The 22,840-nt window shown below is 39.8% G+C and overlaps 1 protein-coding gene and 1 long non-coding RNA gene across 8 annotated transcripts in view; one reads left to right on the forward strand and one right to left on the reverse strand.

The window, feature by feature from the left end:
* LOC137190552 (multiple epidermal growth factor-like domains protein 11) overlaps positions 1-22,840 on the forward strand; it is a 174,238-nt gene that overhangs the window by 122,461 nt on the left and 28,937 nt on the right. For both annotated transcript variants that reach the window (XM_067600130.1, XM_067600182.1), the window contains exons 12-15: positions 4,632-4,752; positions 10,319-10,482; positions 10,740-10,842; positions 22,081-22,227. In XM_067600130.1, coding sequence (XP_067456231.1) covers positions 4,632-4,752; positions 10,319-10,482; positions 10,740-10,842; positions 22,081-22,227 — 535 coding nt within the window. The remainder of the gene's footprint in view (positions 1-4,631; positions 4,753-10,318; positions 10,483-10,739; positions 10,843-22,080; positions 22,228-22,840) is intronic.
* LOC137191133 (uncharacterized) lies at positions 12,334-17,363 on the reverse strand. Of its 6 annotated transcripts, XR_010930371.1 has the most exons (10): positions 17,188-17,363; positions 16,996-17,093; positions 16,601-16,800; positions 16,304-16,395; positions 15,020-15,078; positions 14,554-14,610; positions 14,361-14,428; positions 13,444-13,495; positions 12,829-12,900; positions 12,334-12,634 (listed from the first exon to the last, which is right to left on the reverse strand). It is a non-coding gene; the product is annotated as an uncharacterized lncRNA (long non-coding RNA). The 6 variants fall into 6 exon arrangements; XR_010930377.1 differs by lacking the exons at positions 14,554-14,610; positions 15,020-15,078 and having other exon boundaries at positions 17,188-17,360; XR_010930364.1 differs by lacking the exons at positions 12,829-12,900; positions 13,444-13,495 and having other exon boundaries at positions 17,188-17,359.

Consider the following 22,840-nt stretch of genomic DNA (forward strand, 5'->3'; position numbering starts at 1 on the left):
ATGTTGCTCTCAGTGGAGTGTTATTGATTTAGAGGGAATTTATGCTGCAATGGTAACTCACAGTCGGGTAGTCTGTGTGTCACTGTGTAGACAAGAAACCAGCTTTAAACAGAATTTATATGTGGTATTGTCACCAATTTGGACAGTTTGGATCGATATCTGTAAACATGTGCAACTCTGAGCAAAGGTTTGAAATTTACAGGACCACATTTTTGATCTGTCATACCATGAAGAATTGTTGTGTTGGTTTCAATGAAAGAATTACAGAGAGTTTTCTGCCAAATAAGTGTTTTATTACAGTCTGTAAACCACAAAAAATGTTCCACAAAACCTTCTTTCTAGATACTGTCACAGTATCTCTGAGCCTACTGGTCATTATAGTTGGACAGCTCTGGACTTTGTTTGAAGATGTGTATGATTAGCTTCTAGATTAATTAATTGTTTATTGTTTCATCATGTTGTCTTCCAAGAGTCCATATATTACAGTTATTTAATGGATATACTGTACAAGAGGCACCAGTATTTGTGAGAGAAAATAACATAATAATCAGTTTCATTAACCCGACTAAAAGCTTTGTTCCCAGGATTCTATTGATTTTTAAACTAAACAGTGAATTCAATAGAAAAAGTTAGTAGAGGTGGTCTGACAAAATACAAATCAAACAAAGCTGGTGTTCAGGGTCTCGTAGCCACCAGGGGACCAAAAAACCACCAAACTACAAATTGCTTTTGTCAGGTGAAAACAATTTTACCTCTAAAATGCAACTGTGGTACCGTTCAGGTTAGGGAAAGATTGTCCTTACAGTTTTAATAAAACAAACAATAATTGCAGGTCTGTGATGCACAAGTGTTACATTACATTACATTTTTAAGTATTTTTTGGGGCTTTTTGTACTGTTCTTACAGACAGACAGTAGAGAGAGTACAAAGGTCCTTGACTGAACTCAAACTAGTGATGCTGAAGTTCATGGTCGGCGTCTTAAGCCACAGGTGGCGCCCTACTGCTGACGTCAAGATGTTATTCTAGTTGAAAGTGTATCAGTGAGCCAGCATGCACTTTGCCAGGACCCCTAATGGACAAGGCTGACAATTTTCTATACTTTTCTTATTGTCAACAAATCTCATGCAGAGCCAAACCAGCAAGGAACTGAACTACTAACAAGTATTGTGTGTGCAGCCAAAGCCTGATATATCTTATTCTTCTGTGCTGTAGACCTCCGTTGTTGTCCAAAATGTATTAAAAACACATCAACGGCTCCAGAGACTGATAACAGCGATCACATTTTCAATCTCCGGAGAGTAGTTCTGCGGTTCTCTTTACAGAGCTTCGCTAGCTTGTTGTGCTACGTGTCACAACCTCTTGATTTTGTAAATTTCTCACAGAACTTCAGTACAAAGTCAAGATGTTGTGACATGTAGCACAACAGGCTAGCAAAGCTTTGTAAAGAGAACAACATTACCACACATGCTCAGCGGCCTTACACAGAACTACTCTACAGAGACAGAGAAAATGTGATCGCTGTTATTAGTCTTTGGAGCCGTTTCTAAACAAACTAATGTGACCAAACTCTTCATAATGAAGGAACATGTCACCCAGTGCAGCAATGTGGCTCACTGATGTGTTTTTAATCTACAGGCTCAAGGTCTACGGCACAGAGAAACAGGAGGAGGAAAATTAATTTTTATTGGACTTAATGGATAATATTGTGATTATACAGAGAGTAATTTTGGAGTGTGTGTGATGCCTAATAAAATGGTTTCATTGTTTTAAAGTACTTTTGGACCCAATTATGTATTTTTGGCATTACTGCCCACAGTGTGCAAGAGGGTTATAAGCCTAATAGCCTGCTGGCCTAATTACATGTTCCTCCAATCCATCGAGGAGTGCTAATTAGTGGGATTTTTACCCCATAGTGATTAAATGTCATGTTTCTTTTTTTTTTTAAATTTAAACTTTGACATATCTGATCTTGTTTGTACACTGTTGTAAGAAAAAAAAACTAACTGCTTTATATATTTATTTATTGGCTCTGATCTTGAACTTGAGATAAGAAAAATATAAACAAAAGGCTTATAAAACTCCAAACTGCCACTTTGAATTAAAAATTACATGATAAATATCAGGATCCATCGATCCACACGTATTTATTATTCCAGAGGTCACTTGTTAGACTCCTACTTCCTCTGGGAAATTCAATGAGTTTCCTTATTGGGTCCACACATGTTATTTATTAACAAAGTTTTTTTTAAGTCTATAATTCCCCAACTTTTTAATAAGGCTTCTCTCTTCTGTCTTTGCACATTTGGCTCGCTTTGTGAATATTAGATTAATAGCAATTTAAAGGCAGCAGGTTGGAAGCAGGCAGCTTTAATTAGCACAGTTTACAGTATATGTTGAAGGTCCTGATCAATGCGACAGCGTGCTGGAGGTTCAGGTTGTGTGAAGCTTGTTTTCACAGCATGCTAACAGCTTCAGAAGAAGGTTACAAACCCTGCTAATGCCAAACTGTCTATCTAGCTGGTCTGACCATGTCCACTATTGATTGGACAAGCACAGACATCATGTTTCTCTGCAGGGACGCCATCACCGGTGATGGCGTCCCTGCAGTCTTTCTACTCTATAATGTGTGTGCTTGTTTGCTGCATCGCCGCCATCAAATTTGCTGCAGTCACGGGCTTATAATGAATTTAAAGATGAACTCCTGTTTACTCGGAGCGGCGCAGCAGAAGTGGGAAATAGTGGTGAAAACTCTCTGTCAGTCATGTCCTAACAAACCCTACAAACCCTGTGTACACAGTCAGGTGTACCTTCTGTAGCGGTGACGCAACTGAGCCGGTCGTCTCATGAAAAATAAAAGAGCCACAGACAGTGAATGAGGAGAACAGTCCTCATGAAATGTCACATTGACATGTTGTTAATGGTGGCAGAGAAAGCTCAACACACACAGTTACTTACATAGTTTTGTAAGAACTGCAGTGAGAGTGTAGAAATGACCGCAAAGGTACATGTTCATAGCTTTAAACAAGACAAGATAGAAATCCAGTCCCTATTAGTTCAAGCAGACCTGAATCATTTAATTTATTTATTTATGGTTCGTTAGCGGCATTATGTTGCTGGAATAAATATATTTCAATTTGAAAAAATAAAATTATTGATTTTTTACACAAGGACACTCACATATAAAAAACTATTGTTTGTCACAATCCGGCTCAGTGTGAGTGACAAATAAGAGAGACAAGTCAGGTTAAAGTATCAACTAAATGTTTTATAGGGAAATAAAACAACATAACTATTTACAAAAGACGTGAGGTTTGGAGAGTAACTGCATCAATAGTGAATGGAATGTATGAATGAGTGAGAAATGTGTACAATGCTGCTGTTGAATGCAGGAAAAAACAAACCCAAAACCAGGAGAGGTGTAGAGCCAAGGAGAGAGAGAGAGACAATGAGACCAGACTGGTAGTTGTAGCCTTGGTTGTAGCCGTTACCTTAACAACCCTTTTTGACTACCAGCTCCTGCAGGAAGTGGCTAGTTGAACCACTGCGGGCAGAAAGGGAGACGTCATAACAACTCAGCTATACTTAAATTCAAAGTGAACAAACACTTGTGCAGGAGAGGTAGGATACAAGGACCTCTCCCAAAAACTCAAGACAAGATGAACAGAATTACAATAAACAAGAGTTATCAGTGTCATTAAAGATAAACAAAGATAAACACAGATGATGAGTGATGGACAATATCGTCACATTCCTAAAATAATGGCCCACATCCTCAGTTGAACAGATCACGTGATTCTACCCCTGTAGTATAACGGCCTATGTCAAGAGTGGGACTAAATTGTCATATTGCGTAGTTATTTAGTCTTTTTATTCAGTCTGTTTAGTCAGCTAAATAGCTAAGCTAATGAAGCTAGCATTTAGCAAAGAGTGGAAAGGCTTTCTGTTAACTATTTTCTGCCTTTTAAACAATATTTCATCTACAGTTTTTGTCTCATTTTTTCCACATTACATGATCTAATTAGAAAAGATTTGAATACCATACTGTAATCTGACAGCTAAAAAATTACAAAGGATCCTCTTTGCTTTTGTGTTTTTATTTCATGAAAATCTCACTTGAACATTAGTCATCATAACATCATTTGACCGGTATTATAGAAGCCTGTTGTGTTTTCTGAGAAACCTGAAAAAATGACTCAGGCTGTTATTTTAGGAAGGTGACGATATGTAAGTTTGAATTCCACAAACCAGCCTCTATATCACAAAGAAAATGTAACCACATTACCGGGACATAAAGATGATGAAGATGTTCAGACTGTCTAGTAGAATATGAATGAATACTTGAACTAGTTTGAAAAACATTATGAAAGGTACCGACATAACTTTTCTTCCTTTTTTACGCTTATATAGAAGAAACATTACGACAGTAAATGCAAAAAAGTATTAAAAGTAAAAATATTTTTCCACCATACAAGTTTCAGGTGCATATACCCACATGTACCACTCATACTCCCACATATACACTAATACACTAATATACACATTCACTCTTTGGTTATCAGTGAATGAGCCCTTTGTCATTTGAGCGTTTCCTCATCTCTCATTGTCTGTCTGTGTGTTTCATTGTGTTCAGGGTGACGACTGCTCTATCAGCTGTCCTGCAGGCCTGTACGGGATCAACTGCACCTCCTCGTGCTCCTGTCACAACGAGATCTCCTGCTGGCACATCGACGGCTCCTGCATCTGCAGAGAAGGTGCGGTTCAGCTCTGTGATCTTCTGTTATACTGTTAGAGATCGTTTATTTATCATGTTGAAGGGATTTCAGGAGATATTGGTGATCTATGTAGTGGTGAAATTTCCCTATTTAGTGTAACATATATGTATTTTAACATATGTTATGTCCCCCAGCACAGTTGGAATTGAAGTTCAAAGCAGTTTTTTACAGACAAAACTTTGCTGGTGGCGAATGAACAAAATAAAAAATAAAAGATCTCTTAACGAGTTTCCCTGAACAGAAACATAACTATGATAAATTACAGCTTTCTATACAAGGTAAAAATGGGTTAAACAAAAAGCACATCTCACTCCTAGAAAAGAAAAAAACTGCTTCTACTCTAAATACACAGTGCTCAGCAAGTGTAATTATTTAGATTTAATATTTACAAAATTACAGGGTTAGCACACTTCCACACAGATGAGAGAGTCTCTCTCATGGCTGGCGTCATCTGTTGAGAGTTATTCTGATTTTGACACATTTTCATTGCTAACCTTGTAGTCACACCATTTAATTAGCCTAAAGTAGCTACTTGAGCTGTGTTACCTGTTTGGAGCAGTTTATTTTTAAGTAAAACCAGATACAAACAAAGTATTGAGCCTTTTTACATTTGCTGCATCTACTGTATTAGTGTTAATATTGTTCAATTCAGCAATCTTGTCATTTCTACCTCATGGGCCACAGTGCAACACAGAACAGACATTAAAAAGGACATGCATGTTTCCAGGTCTATATTTATATTCTGGGGCTCTCCCGGAATATCTTTGCATAATTTACAATGAGCCCACTGTGTTCTGATTGGTTAGTTTCAGGAAGCACTTTGTAAACAAACAGTAGTAGCAGGATTTCACTTATTTTTCTTGTTCTTTAAACTAAATATAAACTTCTCAAATACAAACGTGCATGTTTGAGCCCTGAATCAGATCCAAAATATGCGAGTGGACAATGCAGACAACATATAGAGAAACCTTAAAACAACCTCAGCAACAAAGGCTACAGACTGGACTAGGGGTGTGCCTGAATACAAATACGTTATTCAGCAAAGCACAAATAGTGGGGTTTATACGAATATTTGCTTCATACAAATATTTTAAAAATTATTTGTATTTGGGAAGAAAAAAAACCAAACATCAAATATCGCTATGTCAGTGTCTCTCCTCTGCTCCGCTGTTACGTCCGTCAGCAGGTCTCAACGAGGGGAGTCACATCCACCTGTTACATGACGCGCATTTCCTTATTTGGACATCACTCCCGCAGTTGGAGGTGTTCCCCAGAACCTGTTGTTCCCCTTCTCCTTACCACAAAGTTAGGTTGTAAAAATAGGCAATAAATGAAAAGTGCAAAACAAGAATCAGCTTTGAGGTTCTTTCCTATTCGTTACATGGTGTGCTGTCTCTGTGTTATGGGTGTATCTGCAATCAGGTGATGAGTAAAGTTTTGCTTGAGACCCAGTGTGCGGACCTCCTTCGTAAAGGTAGTTTATTCATGAACACTTAGTGTAACTTTCTAAAATTAAAAGCGTAATAAAAACAAAAACAGGATTTTTAAGCCTCTTTCTAGTTTTATTCGAATAAAAATACAAATAATTTTACTGCTTCAACAAATACAGATACAAATACAAATACACATCCCTAGAGTGGACGGCCGATTGTGGGCATTTGCGAACAATCTGATATCATCACGAGGAGGAAGTAGAGGTAACTATGCAAACGAAGCGTTCAAAGAAGGATGGAGCCCTGGATTTTGATTTGCAGGGGAGCATTTTTACATACATTCAATTCAAGTTTTGGACCGTTAACATCGACATCCACAATCATAACAGTATAAAAATCACAAAGAGCATATATCCCCTTTTGTGCAAGATAAGAGAGAGGTGCAAAGACCACACAGTCATACAGGTAAGAATGAGCACTCTTACACTAGCAGCAACAACCTTTTTTTGTATTTTATTTAAATGTAACTGTCAGAGATGGTAGCTTTTGTAGCCATTTTACCGCCGGTCTGTTGACACTTGTAGTTTTCACCGTCACTACTGTCACAATTTTCTGATATTTCCAGCTCAGAATTACAACAAGGAGGCAGATGTGAATTTTTTTTTCCCCCCAACTCTGCTGCTCGTAATTACAATGCAAATGATGCGTCACGAATGCGGCATTCAGATGCTTTATGTGTGGCAGAGCTGTTATCAACCGGCCAATCAGCACATCAGCACCCGGCAATCCTTTGGCTCACAGGACGGCTGGATGTCGAGCTCATCTGGCTCACACACAATGACACACACAGTAAGCAGGGAGATGGAGAGGTGTGTCAAAAAAAATAAAATCCTGCACAGCAAACATATAACCCAGAGTTGCAACACATACTTTTCCTCATCTCCCTCTTCTTCGCTTTGATAGGCCGTGTTTCTCTGAATGCCTGTCGACCATCCCTACAGAACAGCTATAAACTAGTTTCTTTTAAAGTTGGACGTATGAATACAGCATCGGCTGCTGTAATTCAAAGCACAATCTCTCTTGTACCCGCAGTGCTTTCAGATCTGTTTGCTTCTATTGTGGAAGGAAAAACTCGTCTCAGAGTTTGTTTTGCTCTTAAATTTGGAGGATCTCACACCAAAACTCACACATTTACCGTAAACACTCCAGATGCTACAAATCTTTTTTCGCCATAAAACTCCATTACACTTGAAAACACCAAACAGTGATATAACACCATCTTTTATTGATTACAACACCCACAGGTGTTTTTAAGTGGCTAAGGAGTGTTTTTTTTTTTTTCCTTTCAGCAGACTGATTTCCACTTTGTATTTTCTGGCAGGACTTTTCAGCAGCTTCATCTGTGGTGTCTGAAATTGGGGTTTTAAACATTTTATAAACAGCTTTGCTCTCAGTTCCACAAACATTTCTCGCCTCCGTTGCTGCCTCTTGCTTTTCTCATTTCCTGTGGAGGAATAACTCATCATTATTGTCATCAGTTTTACCTTCACAATGTTTTACTCATTTTTAGACTCATTGCCATGTTTAAAATGAGAAATTTTGGTTATTCTTGATTATTATTTTAGTAGTAGTTGCTTATTTTCTTCCCAAACACTTCTCTAAACTCACCTGTGAAAACTCCTGACCCTCCAAAAAAATGTAAAAGTTCCTCCCTTAACAATCTCCAGAACTTTATCTCGTTTCATATTTTGTTCTCCACTTCACTTCCTTAATATCTCTCAATATCAGCATCTTTAAATATTTATGGGCCACAGAACCTCGTTGGGAACATGGGTAATTAAGTGGAGAGACATCTGAAGCAGAGCGCGGAGCCAGGGGCCTGAGAGCTTTGGCTAAACCAAGTGGGTGTCTGTCTTCACCTTGTAAAAACTCTCATTTCTTTTTTTTTTCATTTAAAGCTACTGAGGGGAAAACTTAACAGGGAGAAGTTCAATCCGAGTGTAAAGGGTTATCAAACATGTGTTGGCTGTGTTACTAGTGTATATTAAAACTTTGTGTATGATAAGATGCTACAAAGTGTACCTTGCTGCATAAATGTGATTTTAGATGTTCATGTATGATTCATGTCTGAATAAACACCTGAGTCACAAAATTAGGCTGGACTTAAAGCACTAAGCAGTTCAATATACTGTCAAAAGTCATGTCGAGTCAGGTGTGCCTTGCAGAGAAGTTCAAAATACAATTAGATAATTAAAACAAAAATAAATTAATGGAAAAAGCTCAATCACCCTTAGATTTTGTCTAAAGAGAACATGGAATAATGAGGAGTAACTGATCAGGGGATCTGAGGACTGACGCTGGCACCAATGTGACGGTAGCCAGCGGGTACAGTGCTGTGCAGCAAGTAAACCTCACTCCCCGACACCTCAAGATACGTGCTGGTTACAGACACTAGTGCTCATGGGTTTTAGCCTCCTTGCTGGTGCACCGGCCTCCCATGTCCGAGGTCGTGAGTCGAGTCCAGTGCGGGACTGAGCTTGTCTACACAACGCAGGTGCAAGAGACAAGTTTGCACAATAAATAGAGAATAAAATATACATAACAATAAATACAAAATACAAAAATGTTCCCATTATACATAATAAATACAAAAATGTTCACATTAAGGTGCATACCATTATATGCAAAATGCAAGATGTAAAATCAAGATGTGAGTCTTGCTGTTGTATTTTGAACCGGCTGCAGGCTCTGGAAGACTCTCACAGAAAGAGAGGTGCAGTATTCAAGATATGAGGTAATAAAAGCATGTAAGACGGTCTCCAGATCTACAAAAGAAAGAAAAGGTCTTGCTCTTGCTATCAACATAATGTGGAAAAAGATATAGCTAATTACCAAATTTATTTAATTTTAAATTCTTAATTTAATATTTAATTTGATATTCGCAGATTTCTGGCATGTCTACTGAGATTTGAGGACAGAGACCACAGAGAACTGGCTATATTGAAATATTTGGTACCCATAAGAAGGACCTCTTAGCTGGGAATTCCAGCATTTCACATCCTTAAGACAACTTAACAGAGACTAAAGAATGTCTGTTTAACTTAGTTAAGTACAGCTGCGTGTCATCAGCGTAGCAGTGATAATGGATGTTTATTCTTCTATCTGGCCCCAGTGGAAGCATAATGAAAATAAAATCGGGCCTAAGATGGAGCCTTGGGGTACACCACAGGAGACAGTAGCAGAAGAGGGTGAGAAATTCATCAGCAAAGCATGAAAGAAAGAAGCATAAGAAGGTCTGGTCTTTGCAAATCAATCAATCAATCAATCAATTTTTATTTATATAGCGCCAAATCACAACAAAAGTCATCTTAGGGCACTTTTCACATAGAGCAAGTCAAGACCATACTCTTTAATTTACAGAGACCCAACAATTCCCCCATGGCGACAGCGGTAAGGAAAAACTCCCCTGTAACAGGTAGAAACCTCAAGCAGAACCCGGCTCTTGGTTGGCGGCCATCTGCCTCGACCGGTTGGGTTGAGAGAGAGAAAGAAAGGGTGGGGGGGCGGGACAGAATAACAGCAATCAAACAATCATAACAAGAACAATAGCAGTAGCAACAGCCAGGGAAGGACGCCAAGAGGACTGCGAAGGCTCGGCCTGCAACCCAGGGTTTCCTGTGAGATGAGAAAGCACAAAAAACTCCGGGGAAGAAGCCAAGTTAGTGACATGCATTGATGTGACATGAATGCATACAGATGGAGAGGAGGAAGAGGACAGGATATCAAACAAATCAAACAGGATATCTCTGGGAATCTTAGAGGGATGATGTTCTGTATACTCCATCAAACTAACAGTAAGACGGCAAACAAGCTGTAACAAACTGTAATCCCTTAAACTACTGTAACTGAAAAAAGTAATCACATTATTCTCTGGATGTCACCGCGTTTCCAGATCTAGTTTGGTGAGCACAATGTTATCATACCCGATATAAATTATGAACAAAACTATGAAAATTGTAACAAACTGGAATTACAATTTCACTTATATTCACAATAGCATTCCAGCCTTGCTATGTGCTGATGGTCCGTCTCGTCTGTGTGTTTCTGTCCAGGTTGGCAGGGCATGGACTGCTCCATCCCGTGCTCCAGCGGTACCTGGGGACTGAGCTGTAATCAGACGTGTCAGTGTGCCAACGGGGCGGCCTGCGACCCGGTCAACGGAACCTGCACCTGCTCCCCGGGCTGGAGGGACGAATACTGCGACTTACCGTGTCCTGTGAGTGGTCTGGACGGTCATTATTTCTTTCATTTAAATATGAATTCATTGTTCTGTCACCCGCTTGGGCACATGCAGGAAAGCGCTGGAGTTCAAGGAGGTGGAGGCTCATTAATCTTTGTTTAGTTTTAACTGAATTAATAAAACACCAATTCTCTAGTATGTTACAATTAATGAGAACATTAATGCCTCGTATAGACAGCACAGTTTATTTGCATTTATATTTTATTTGTCTCGTGTGTTCTTGCTGTCGTTAGGAGGGATCATACGGACTGGACTGCAGAGAGAGATGTGACTGTGTCAACGCTGATGGCTGCGATCCAGTGACCGGCTTATGTCGCTGTCTCGCAGGTTGGACAGGTCAGTGGTGCAGCCAGAGTTCGGGACCGATTGGCACTGAATTGATTTTCCAAATGCAGGCACAGAGACCACAGTGGTGGAGTCTCAGTCAGTTTACAACAAGGTTTAGAGGTCAAATAAACCACCTCATAATTGACAGGCAGTCAGATCAGGCGAACAAGTCCAAAAAAATCAGCATAGATAAAATGTAATGAGAACAGGTAACAGTACAAACACGAAAAACAAACAAACAAACAAAAAAACATTTAGAAAACCTTGGATACACCAGCAAATATAATTAATTACAGAGAAATCCCAATCAGTGAATTTGCTAGAGGGGTGAAGTACAGTAAATCAGATTTTTCTTGTTGAGTTAAATTCTAGTGAACCTGCAAATTTGTGCGTTTGAACAACAGCAAACCGTCCTGACAGTTCTGACCTTTTGAGGGAACAGGACTCCATTAAAAGTAGAGGAAGCTATCACAGTTTATCAACTGTATTGCACCATTCACTCACATTCACATTGCACCAGATTGTATAATCTCCTCTGTCAGAGTGAAAACTTCTCCACAAAAGAGCAACAGTTTGCAGTGTGTCATAAGACAGGAGTCGATGTTACAAATACGTCTTTTCAATAAACTGTATGAAGTTATTGTTCCATTAATGACCAAGATAAGCTAACGAGAAAACAAGTTTGCTAACTTTTGGTCCAAATGTTTTTTGGGACCATGTTGGAAAGAAATGTTTTCACATTTTGTTTTATGTCTGTAATCCCTGAGTAAATCATATCACATCATAACCGACTGTTAGCAAGCTCGGTAGCTTGAATAACTTTATTGTAACCTTCTACTGAACAAAATGCCAGAGGGAAGTAAAAACAACAGCAGAGAGAAAACAGACTAGCATTAGCCCGGCTGGGCCAGCTAGTGAATTAGTGGTTAGCTTGCCAGCTACAACAGGTCACCAACTAACCCTCTTAGTTGTCACTACATCACCAAGCATCCAACCAATCCGACCAAGTAGGTGATAAAAGGCTGACAAGGCTGTTAAATTTGTAAAGGCTCTGAACTTTGAAAAAGATAAGTAATGGGTCCCCTGCAGCGCTCAGTATCCCACAATCCATTATGCACCAATCAATTCTTAGTGGATCCTCATCAACTCAGATAATCAAGAAATAACACATTTACCAGGTATTTGCATTCCTGTGATTATCCGTCACAGCTAAATATACATGTTACACAAACCAGACTAATTAATGAAAAGATGCCGCAGGAGGTAGATGATTGAAACCCGGCGTTAAAAGGAAAGTTAAATGGATTTATTTATCACTAATCTTTCACACTATTACCAGTTGTCCATGTCATGTTCCTTCATGTGCCTGCATGAAAGTGAAAAATTACAAATCATACTCTATAATTGTGTATAATGAAAGTTGTCTCCGTTTTGATACTTTATTGATCATTTGAAAGAAGCATCACAGTGAGGAAATGATTCATAAGGAGCACTCAAATGCACCGTAGTTTAAAAAATATATTGTTCTTATGTTTTTAAGTTATAAACATTGTACAGTGTTACATTCCCACTCCCAAAACAAAAAAACACACAACTAAACAAAAAACAAGACAGCAAAGTGTGATTTTCCAAAAGTTCTTGTCTCTAACTTTAACAATATATTGTAAGTCAGTCTCTCCAGAGCGACGCAGGCTGCAAGTTCCTTTGTCCACGTTCCTTCAGAAGGTAAGTCCACATTTTTCCAGAAGAGTAGAATTATCCTCCGGGCCTGCCGGAGTCCAAAGTCGATAAGCAATGATTGCTGCAGAAGAACAACAACTTCTGGGTAAAATCCAAGTACACACAGTTCAAATAGAACTTGCTTTAACAATAACACAGCTTATATATTGAAGAACATTCTGGAAAATGCAGGTTTAAGCCAAATTTACTCACAAAATGAGATATCAGCGGAGCATAAAGGTTACTGAAGCATCTATCCATTAAATCCACACAAACCGTCATTAGAGCATCTCTCTCCTCAGAACCACCTGACCTGTGTCACCTGATTTTAATTGAACTGGAAAGGTCCTTCAATCATTATTGATACAGTAAGGTTATGAATATAGACTCAATATAAAAACACTGGGGGTTACTTTTAGATGTGCATCACTTAGTCAGTGGGTTGGATATCTAAACTAATTTCTTAAGGCAGCTTTAATCAACATTTTTATAATAATAATGTCTGATCTGTCAGTGTGTAATGTGTTTGGCTCATACTGATGAACCTACAGAGAATTATCAGTGCAGCTCCTCTCGGCTTTACGGAGCTTTATAGTGAGTTTCAGCTCGTTGTTTATCTGTCCGGCTGCAACTTTACCGTTCTGGTTCACTCTCAGTGCTCTCATAGCGTCGTTTTTAGCCGCAGCAGGCAGCTGTTTTCAGAGAAAAAGCTCTAAAAAGCCGCTGTTCACTACCTGCTCAGCACCAAACGGCAAACAGACACAGTTAGCTGTAGACTAGCTGGTGAACATAGTGGAGCATTTAGCAGCTAAAGAGCCAGATATTTCCCTCAGGAGTTGGTGGAGAACAAAAACAGAGCTAAAAGAGAGTGAATATTGGACTTACATTCACCAGGTGGACAGAAACACGACTCCAGATTAATGATAATGTTGCTCCGTAACTGCTGGATGTGGAAATAAGCGAGTTCAGCATATCGACTTAAAAGCTGATGATATGTCAGTGTTGTATTCATAACTTGTTTCTGATGCTGCCAAGTGTCCAAAAAAATCAGTTAATGCAGGTTTAAAATTGAAATGTTTGTGTTCCATGAAGCTGTGAGTGATGGACATCGATAAATGCTGGCAGTCTGGCCTTTAGGTCCTTTGAAGGACACACCTTTGTGATCCACTTCCAGCCGCTGCACTGGGACACAGATTAGAGGGCAGGTGAAGCAGGAACGAGAGAGAGAGAAGACAAAAGAGTCTGAGGCCGAACCGATGGAAGAGGGGAGGCGGTTCAGGCGACACCATGACATGAACTGAGACAACTAATCAATGTGACACACGCCGAAACTCAAACCTATAATTCTAAAACTGATGGAGATTCAAGCTTGAATGACTCTGACAGCCCAGCTCTCTTCAATAATTCAACTTCTCAAAGGTTCCCTGTGGATAAAGCCTCTTTCAAGTGAAACTCGGCTTTCCTCTCAGACACGTGTGTCTTACGTGTTTTTTAGGCGAGACCTTTTTTTATTAACATCCTCAGCAGCGGTATTAATTGCCATGTTCTAGATGTAGCTCTGCTTATTTTACCCACTAATTGTCAATCAGTAGAGTCGTGATGAGCAATGATTGATACACTGATTAACATGTAAAGGGTGTTTTGCCAGAAGGGAGAACTAGTTATGAAATGATATTATGAGAAACTTCAATGTATTGATTAATATATTTGGATCAAAGTTTAGATCAAAGGTTAGTAGTCTGGTTTGAAGAAATAAAGAAACATGGTGTGTATATGCTAATCTGAAACAGATAAATCCATGTAATTACAGTTTGGGTGATGATGACCGTGGATGAAGATTAGTCCTGTGAGTCTTTTCCCATGATCCTTTATGCTCCTAGTGGGTGAAAACAGAAAACAATAAGGCTTCATTAGACCGTTTGTTATTCATTTTAATCTCAATATAACTATACAAGAAATTGCAAAGAGAGAAAATTATGATTTGTTTTCTTTTTGATTCACCTGAGCTGTTTCTGTCTTGTATCTCTTTTCAAATATTGATCTGTTGAGCTAGAAAGCCTAATTTAGATACATACAGAGAACAATAAACTTTAGATTGTACCGCCGGGCCTTCAGATGGAAAACAGCTGTGTTGGTGTGTTGCTTCAGGTACAGATGAGACATTACAAGATAAATTTACATGTGTTTAAAGGCGTATCAGATGCCAAAACACTGTGCAGCAGTTTATAATACTATCAGACTCATTAGTATTTTAGGTATTTGTAAAACATACTCAGACACATGGCTGTGGAAAGGGACAAGGAAAACCTGTTTTTAGAAGATACACAAGTAACATTTGAATGAATGTGTGGTCATATAGTCATACCACTGTAGTGCCTTAACATTTTATGGGATGCTAGCATTAGACAGAACTTTGAGAGACTGAAAATACGATGAGAAGTAACATGAATATGAGCGTGTAACGTACGTGTCGATAGATGAGACTCATCTTTTTGTTCATTGCAGTCATTTTCAAAAAGGAACATCCTGTCGTAAAAAAGCACAATTCACTGCAGAGGAGATACCTGAACCTTAATAAATGTGCTGTCTCCCTACTTTCACTCCCAACAGCGTAATAAATCTTTGAGAACTTTATGTCAAGAATAAAAGAATCTAATGACCAAAAAAAAGACCATTTGTTTAATTAAGCAGAGAGGAAGCAGGTGGGTGATTACACCCCTGGTGCACAGCTGTGCACTGAAGCAGTATTAACTGTATATTGTACTGTTTATACAGTTAGTATAAAAGACATTTATGCACTTTATAATAACAGGAAAGTATATGAAATGTGCCTCAGAGATGTCCCTCAAGCTGTCTCACTATTATTATTTATTTCGTGCATTGCATTGTGGGAATTGCATTGCATTGCATTGCGTATGAAGTACTGAACTTTGTTAAAAACAGAACATGCAGAGATGTACTGCACAGTGAAACTTTGAAAAGTATTTTAAAGGTTGTTGAAGTGCAAAAAAATTGGGGAACTAATGTTTATATCAACCATTCCTTCATTCCAAAAGTCGTGCAATGAAGGGAAGTAAATATAATAAAACCCTGGAGGGAGGGAGTGTATGAGCATGATTAAAGGGACACTCTAAGTAGTAAAGCAGACACACCTGCGAGGTGGCAGTGATCATTTCACCATAACCGGCATTCTGTTGGTAAATTTGCACGAAAATCCGAAAGCAAGAGCAGAAATCTGAGAGGAGACGTTTCAGGAGTTCATAGAAGCAGCCTGGATGTAGGATGAAGGGTTTAAGCAGGAGGACTTAACCAGTATATCTGAGTGCAGACGTACAGTTTTGAGCAGTAGCAGAGCAAATCTGTGTGAGACCGTCTGAGTATGAGGGCAGAGTTTTGAGGGAAATCAAGAAACCACGCTCTCGAATAAAGATAGGAAGAAAATCCCATAAATCTCCCAATGTGCACACACTACTGTACATACTCAGATTTAATAGAAGTGAATGAAACTTTGTCACAGCACTTGTTTGTGAGCAGAAATAAGACATAGTACATATATTATATACATGCAGCAGCGCCAGACACAAAGAAGTTACTTCCAAGTGTTTGCTTTCCTTTGTTTTAGACTATCTTCTCCTACATTAAGTGTCTCGTCAACTGAATTAGGTCAGAAACATTCATATGATTTTCTCTCAACGCTGCTGTCACATGGGAAATGATTATTCCAGTAGCAACATACTCTCCAAAAACTTACGGATGTGGTGAGGTGATAGAAGGATTAACATCTGGCCTTTTTTCTGCTCCGTATCTTCTCCTCCATCTTCCCTTTTGTTTTAACTCCACAGCCTTAGGAAGAGAGCTTCTGATTTTCATTCACTTTATGGCTCAGAGGTAGTTTATTAATTGAGTAATAATGGCTGCCTGCGCTCCACTCTCATATTCTCTCATATTCTATGTCAAAGGAAGTTTCTAATGAGCTGCAGATACGCCAGGCTGCAGAAAGACGGAGAGAGAGAGAGAAATACTGTATTTGCACATACTCGATACTTACTCTGTCTATGTGTCCTGCTGTCTGTCTGTTTCTATATTTAGATGTGTGTGTGTGTGTGTGTGTGTGTGTGGGTGAGTGTAACTAAGAATGAATGTAACGTCAGTCTCTCGGGCGTTGCAGTCTCCAGACCGTCCCCCTGCGAGCAGCGAGGGCTCTGATCCGTTCTGCAAGCCAGTTTTTGTGTAGACAGACTCCTGCCTCTTAGGACACACACACACACACACACACACACACACACACACACACACACACACACACACACACACACACACACACACACACAAATGCAAGACTGATGAAAGAAGAAGACACTTCAGCAAATGATTAAAGGGCATAAAGTCCCGGGCAGAATTTAGGGAATTAAGATTTTTGTCTTAAGGTCTTTTCACACGTACCTTGTTCGGTGTGGACTTTCAAGCTTTTCAGTTTGATCCGAACCAACATTACAGGTGTGAAACTTCCCCTGATCATGATCCAGACCAAACAGCTGAACCTTAGACCGACAGAAAGAGGTGATCTTGGTCCGGATCAAACTGAACCATGGTTTGGTTCTTTTCTAGTGTGAAAACATTTCTGTCACATCCTACCTGGACTTTGTTTGGTTTTTGGACTTTTTGTGTTCTTTTGGGTTTCTGGTAGCTTAGAGTATTGTGTGTTTTGGTTTCCTGGTTTCTCCTGTGTTTCCTCTTCCTGTGATCGTGTGCTCCCCCCTCACCTGCCCTGCATCACCCTCGTTAGTCCTACGTTTCCCTCAGCCAATCACTCCCAGCCTACCCTTGCATCCAGTCACCTGTTCTCCATTCCCTGATTAGTTTAGTTTGTATTTAAGGTCTGCTTTTCAGTTTGCTGGATCGTCTGTTTTTTGTCTTGTCAAGCCTGTCCCGTCACTTTTTGTTTGTATGCTTGCGTCAAAAAATAAATGCTACATCCTGACAATTTCTTGGATGGTTCAGCAGACTTTCGGAGTGATTACAGGAAATTCCGATAGGATCAGAAAAGGTAGCACATGGGGAGAGGAGGAGACCAAGGTTTTAATTGAAATATATTCTGATGACGTTATAAAAAGTCAACTGGAAAAAAAATCATAAAAACGTCGACACTTTTAGGTATTTTCAGAGAGGATGAGAGAGAGAGGACATGAGAGGACGAGAGCGCAAAGCCACCTGAAGATAAAGAAACTAGCATATATAGTATAATAATATAATAATATAGTATAGTGGCAATGAAATGAATCTGTTCATTCATTTTTCTCCTTTAATTCAAATGGTAATAAGGCTACGACAAGGATACATCAGACACATGTTGTCTACAAATCAATATCAAGTATAGGGAGACGCAGCCTGCATAGGTGATGACGACAGGATGTAGATGGAAAGTTCTTCAGTGCAATAAGAAACCAAAACTGACCGGATCAAATGTTTACAATGCAACAAAAACATGAAGCTTGGTTCGGACTTTCAGGTGTTAAAGGGCCCTAAAATTTGACATTTACTCTCACAGAAGCAGAAGAAGCGTCTGTGTAAAACTGGTTCTGTATGAGCTACTTTGCATAGTTTTGAATGTTAATGTCAGCGACAGATTCAGTGGCTTTTTTTATATGTAAAAAAATTGGTGGGGCGCCAACCACTTCAACAGATACCAGGAGAACTACAGTACTATCTCTCACTACAGATGTGCTTTTTTTTAACACGTCATGGGTCCATGAATGACTCCACAAAACACTTTTAACAACAACAACTTGCTTCTAGCAGGTCTTGTACACACACACACAGAGGAAGTGTGTGTGTGTGTGTGTGTGTGTGACAGAGAGCGAGCGAGTGATTGAGAGAGAGAAGCTCAGAACAAATGAGCCTACAGGACCATAAGCGAACAGCAAAGAGCTCAACACCACCGAAGGCCACATAACAAAGCACACAAGACAACTTTTTTTTTAGGGATACAGATCCATTAATACAACAACTTTAATAGATACGCATGGACACACTGACGCTCATCACCATCAATATCAATCAATCCAGCGCAAAAATACAGACCAGCACCACAAAAGGCAGGATCATAAAATATGTTTTCATTCACCGAAGCTGACGGCTCACTTGAAGAGAAAGGCAGGCCGCAGCAGTTCTTCCTCTGGGTAACTTCTTGATGACTTTGGGGATGAAGTCATGTAGCTGCTGAATCAGCTGGTTCTCGATGGACAGCGTGGCCAATAAGTTGAGTCGCGGCTGTCCCGTGGTATTAGAAGCGAAAGATTTCATCCTCTTCAAGGTGGAAAAAGTTCCTCTCTGACTCAGATGTCGTCATGGGAGTTGTTATGATAATTTCCCAGCAGAGTGACGGGTTTCAGTAAAAGCCTCCTTTTACTGAACAGAGCAGAGCAGTATGAAGCTCAGTGTGGTCAGATCAGACTTCTCCTACAGGCTTTTTTTTCCTACGGCCTCATTAGTTTCACAGCACAGTCAGACGTAGGGAATGACAGGACAAATTGCGGGGAGAGCGAGCTGTCAACCAGCTTTGCAGCGATCAGGTGGGTCACTGTGTGAAAACCTCTGTTCCGCCTGAGAGATGACTGTGACTCATGCACGCATAGTCTCGAAAAGAAAGACCTTTCCCACACGGTTTAATACATGTGACTTGTTTGTTGTGATGCTCACTTGAGCTCCTGTATGAACTGTCAATTTGGACCAGTACGCCCATTGTCCAGATGACTCCTGCTGCTCTCATGATTTGCAATCCTCTCTCAGTTTGAGTGATGACGATATCGCCTGGCTGGTGGGCTTTAAGGCATTTTAATTCCAATTTCTCCTCCAAGCTAGTGTTGTTGTGGATATTTTGAGTGATGGTCAGCAGTGGAGAAAGACGCACATGAGACTTTTGATGTCTTAATGCTGAAAATGTTTATGGAAGCACTTGGCCAAGTTTCCATTCTGCTCCCTGAAGGTCCGAGTCCTCGTCTTGATCAGCCTACAATATGAAAAATTAGTCTGATTGGTTCACTAGTTTCTAAACAAGGGACCGTTTAAGTCATGTTGCATGTAATTTCAGCGGTTTCGGTTTGAGCATCTGACTGTATCATCCACCATCCATCTGTGTTGTTTAGGGAAGCCTCCTCTGACCTTGGTAACCATGGCAATGCTGATATACCCTCTATCAGAGAGGTTCCCGCCTTCCCCAAAACATCACAGACAGCTGAAGTCTCAAGGAGAAGAATAACAGTGTGACCTCAAAGCCAAGTTTGACCCAATGTAACCTCTAAAGATGGAAAATTCCATAATGAGTATGAAATCCTCTTCGTTAATTTTCTCAAGTTAGCTGGCGTTCGCTAAGAAAGTCTAGCGCCGTAGCCGTGCTACAGCATCATTTGAAATATTTCACAGTTGATCTGTCAGACAGTCTGCCTCACTTGTCATCAATTTCATGGGATCTACATTGAATTCACCAACAGTCAGAGCATCTGTATTTATATCTTCTTACGTACATTGTGAGAGAGGGGCTAGACCCACGTTCATGCCGGCCTCTGTAGGTGTACTGTGGACGCGAGTCTGGAAAATGGTGTCTGAAGCAGCAGGCAGGGACCAATTAACATGATGTAAAATCCACACAAATGACAAAATGCAATTTAGGAAGATGCTATATTCATAGATAATACATTATAGCAGATAATAATTTGTTTGCACAGTTCTTTCTGGTGACAACAGGTGGAAGATGTATCAGTGTCAGTGCATGTGTTGGCTGATAAGTAACAAAAAAACTCAGATATGTCCGAGGTCATTTAGAAACTGTGTCTCTGTTACATAGTTTATCCACCAGGAAGTTGAATGTCCTGCTCAGAACTTATCTGAGACACAATTCTTTAATAACCAAATCTAAGGGATCCTTACTTCAATCAATCGATCAATCAAGTTTTATTTATATAGCGCCAAATCACAACAAAAGTCATCTCAGGGCACTTTTCACATAGAGCAGGTCTAGACCCAACAATTCCCCCATGACTTGTCTTAACCAATCACAGTTAAGCATGATGACAACAGAAAGCTTTTCCTCAGGAAACGTCTGAGCGCCACGACATGAACACACATCACCAAAATCTGCAGCCAAAGACAGACGGAGCAGGTTTTGTCATCAGTTAGTTAATATAACAACTAGAAATAAAAGATTCAAAAATAAATTTGGTGACGCCATTTATATGACTCTATTATAGCCATAATTCTAATGTATCTCACCTCGTTAACAGTCACATAGTTTAGTAATTAATGTTACACTCAGTGTTTGCACCGCAGTGTGTTTCAAGGATAAAACACGAGACGCTACTTTTGCTAAAAAGAAAGTTGGAAAGGAGGCAGTGATGAGCTCTGATAACCCGACGTCTCCTGCATAAAAATGCAGATTACGGAGTTATAACCAACCAGCCTGACGTGCGTACAGGTGTGAGTGTTCACCTTATAGCAGCCTGGTGACATCGGGTGGTTTAATGGAGGTAATAATAGTGAACAGCCGTGCGTAATGGCGCCGCGGCTGCAGATTTATCAACATCTCTGTCCTGCTGCCTTCAGATGCTGCTGAACTGAAGAAGCTTTTCATACAGAATAAACAGCTGCAGACTTTCCTGCTTTGATTGGAGAGTATGAAATGAAATAACTATATTTCAAACATTAATGTTATTGCAGTATGTTTGCAGGAAGTATTTAGTTTGCTCTTGTTGATAAAATAACTTATGTGACGTCTGTTTTCAGCACAAAGTCTGGCAGTAAAATTAAACATTAAAAACATTAAATATCAAATAAGCAAGATTGACAAAACTATTCCAAAGTTTACGCTCCGTCTCCCTTCATTTTAAATCAAGCTCTGGAAACATCCAGGAGACACTGGTCAGCTGATCTGAGAGACTTTAAATTAACATTAGTGCATTTGTTGGGGACTATTTTCAGCAGCGGATGAATGTGTGTGTGTTCATAGTAATGAAGGAACATGTCACCCAGTGCAGCTGTGTGACTCATTGATGTGTTTTTAATAGTTTTTCGGACAACAACGGAGCTCTACAGCACAGAGGAATAAGATCCACTATACTTGTTAGTAGATTAATTCTTTTCATGGGGTTTGTTGACAATAAAAAGATGCAGACTATCACCAGCTTTATCCTTTAACAGAGAGAAGAATATCGAGGGGTTTGCAGAGTATCTTTGTCATTCTTATCTGTCACCTCCCTCCACTCTTTACGTCTCCTTCACACTATTTCCTTCCCCGCTGACTCCATCTCTGAGTAGGTGCTTAAAAACGGTATCCTCTAATGTTCCCTCATCCGCCACTTTTTGCACTTCTTCTTCTCTCCTTTTTTCAAGTTGAAGTGACACATCTGAAACTTTGTGAGTGGAGTTAGAGAAGTCAGTTTGACTTCACTTTAAAGCCACGTAGCTCAGAACAAAGTCTCCTGCTTTACCTCAGACTAAAATCTGTGTGTGTGTGTGTGTGTGTGTTTTCTGCAGGTGTCCATTGTGACAGCGTGTGTGAGGAGGGACGCTGGGGACCCAACTGCTCCTACAGCTGCACCTGCGAGCACGGAGGCTCGTGCTCGCCGGAGGACGGCGCCTGTGTGTGCGCTCCGGGTTACCGCGGCACCAACTGCAGACGAAGTAAAGAAACCAGATATACTCATACACATTTCATCCCCCATATACTGTAGTTTCTTTATTGCAGCAAGGATGAGGCCGAAACATAGTAATACCACATATATGTTAAAGTCAAATACACTCAAGCATCAAAGTACTCATTGTGAATAACGGTCAGACATGCTCTTGCATCAGTAATGGAAATCCTCTAGATAATGAGATAATAATCTTCCTGCTTTCAGATTGGGATTACATGCTCCTTTACATGGAAATGTGATCTCTCTAAAACCCCTTTAATGTCTACATTCAATGTACTGCGATGTACATGTGCGCTGAGCTGAAACAAGGATTTGTAGTTTATTATAACTTCACTTTTATGGACAAGCTTTTTAACAGAAATTACCTTAATGTCTATATAAAAAGGACACTATGATCTGCAGAGCAGGGATTTCTGGTACTTACTTCCAAGGTGCATGGAGAAAGAAAGACTCAGGCAGCAATAGCATAAAGAACAGGTTTATTATGAACTCAACATGTTTCAACTTCTTCATCAGGGTCAGTATACAACACACTACAAAGAGCATTTAAATGAGATGAGTATGAAACAAAAAACACATGTGACTACCTCATTGGCTAG

This window comes from Thunnus thynnus, chromosome 1 (genome assembly GCF_963924715.1).
Source record: "Thunnus thynnus chromosome 1, fThuThy2.1, whole genome shotgun sequence".
NCBI classification, from domain to species: domain Eukaryota; kingdom Metazoa; phylum Chordata; class Actinopteri; order Scombriformes; family Scombridae; genus Thunnus; species Thunnus thynnus.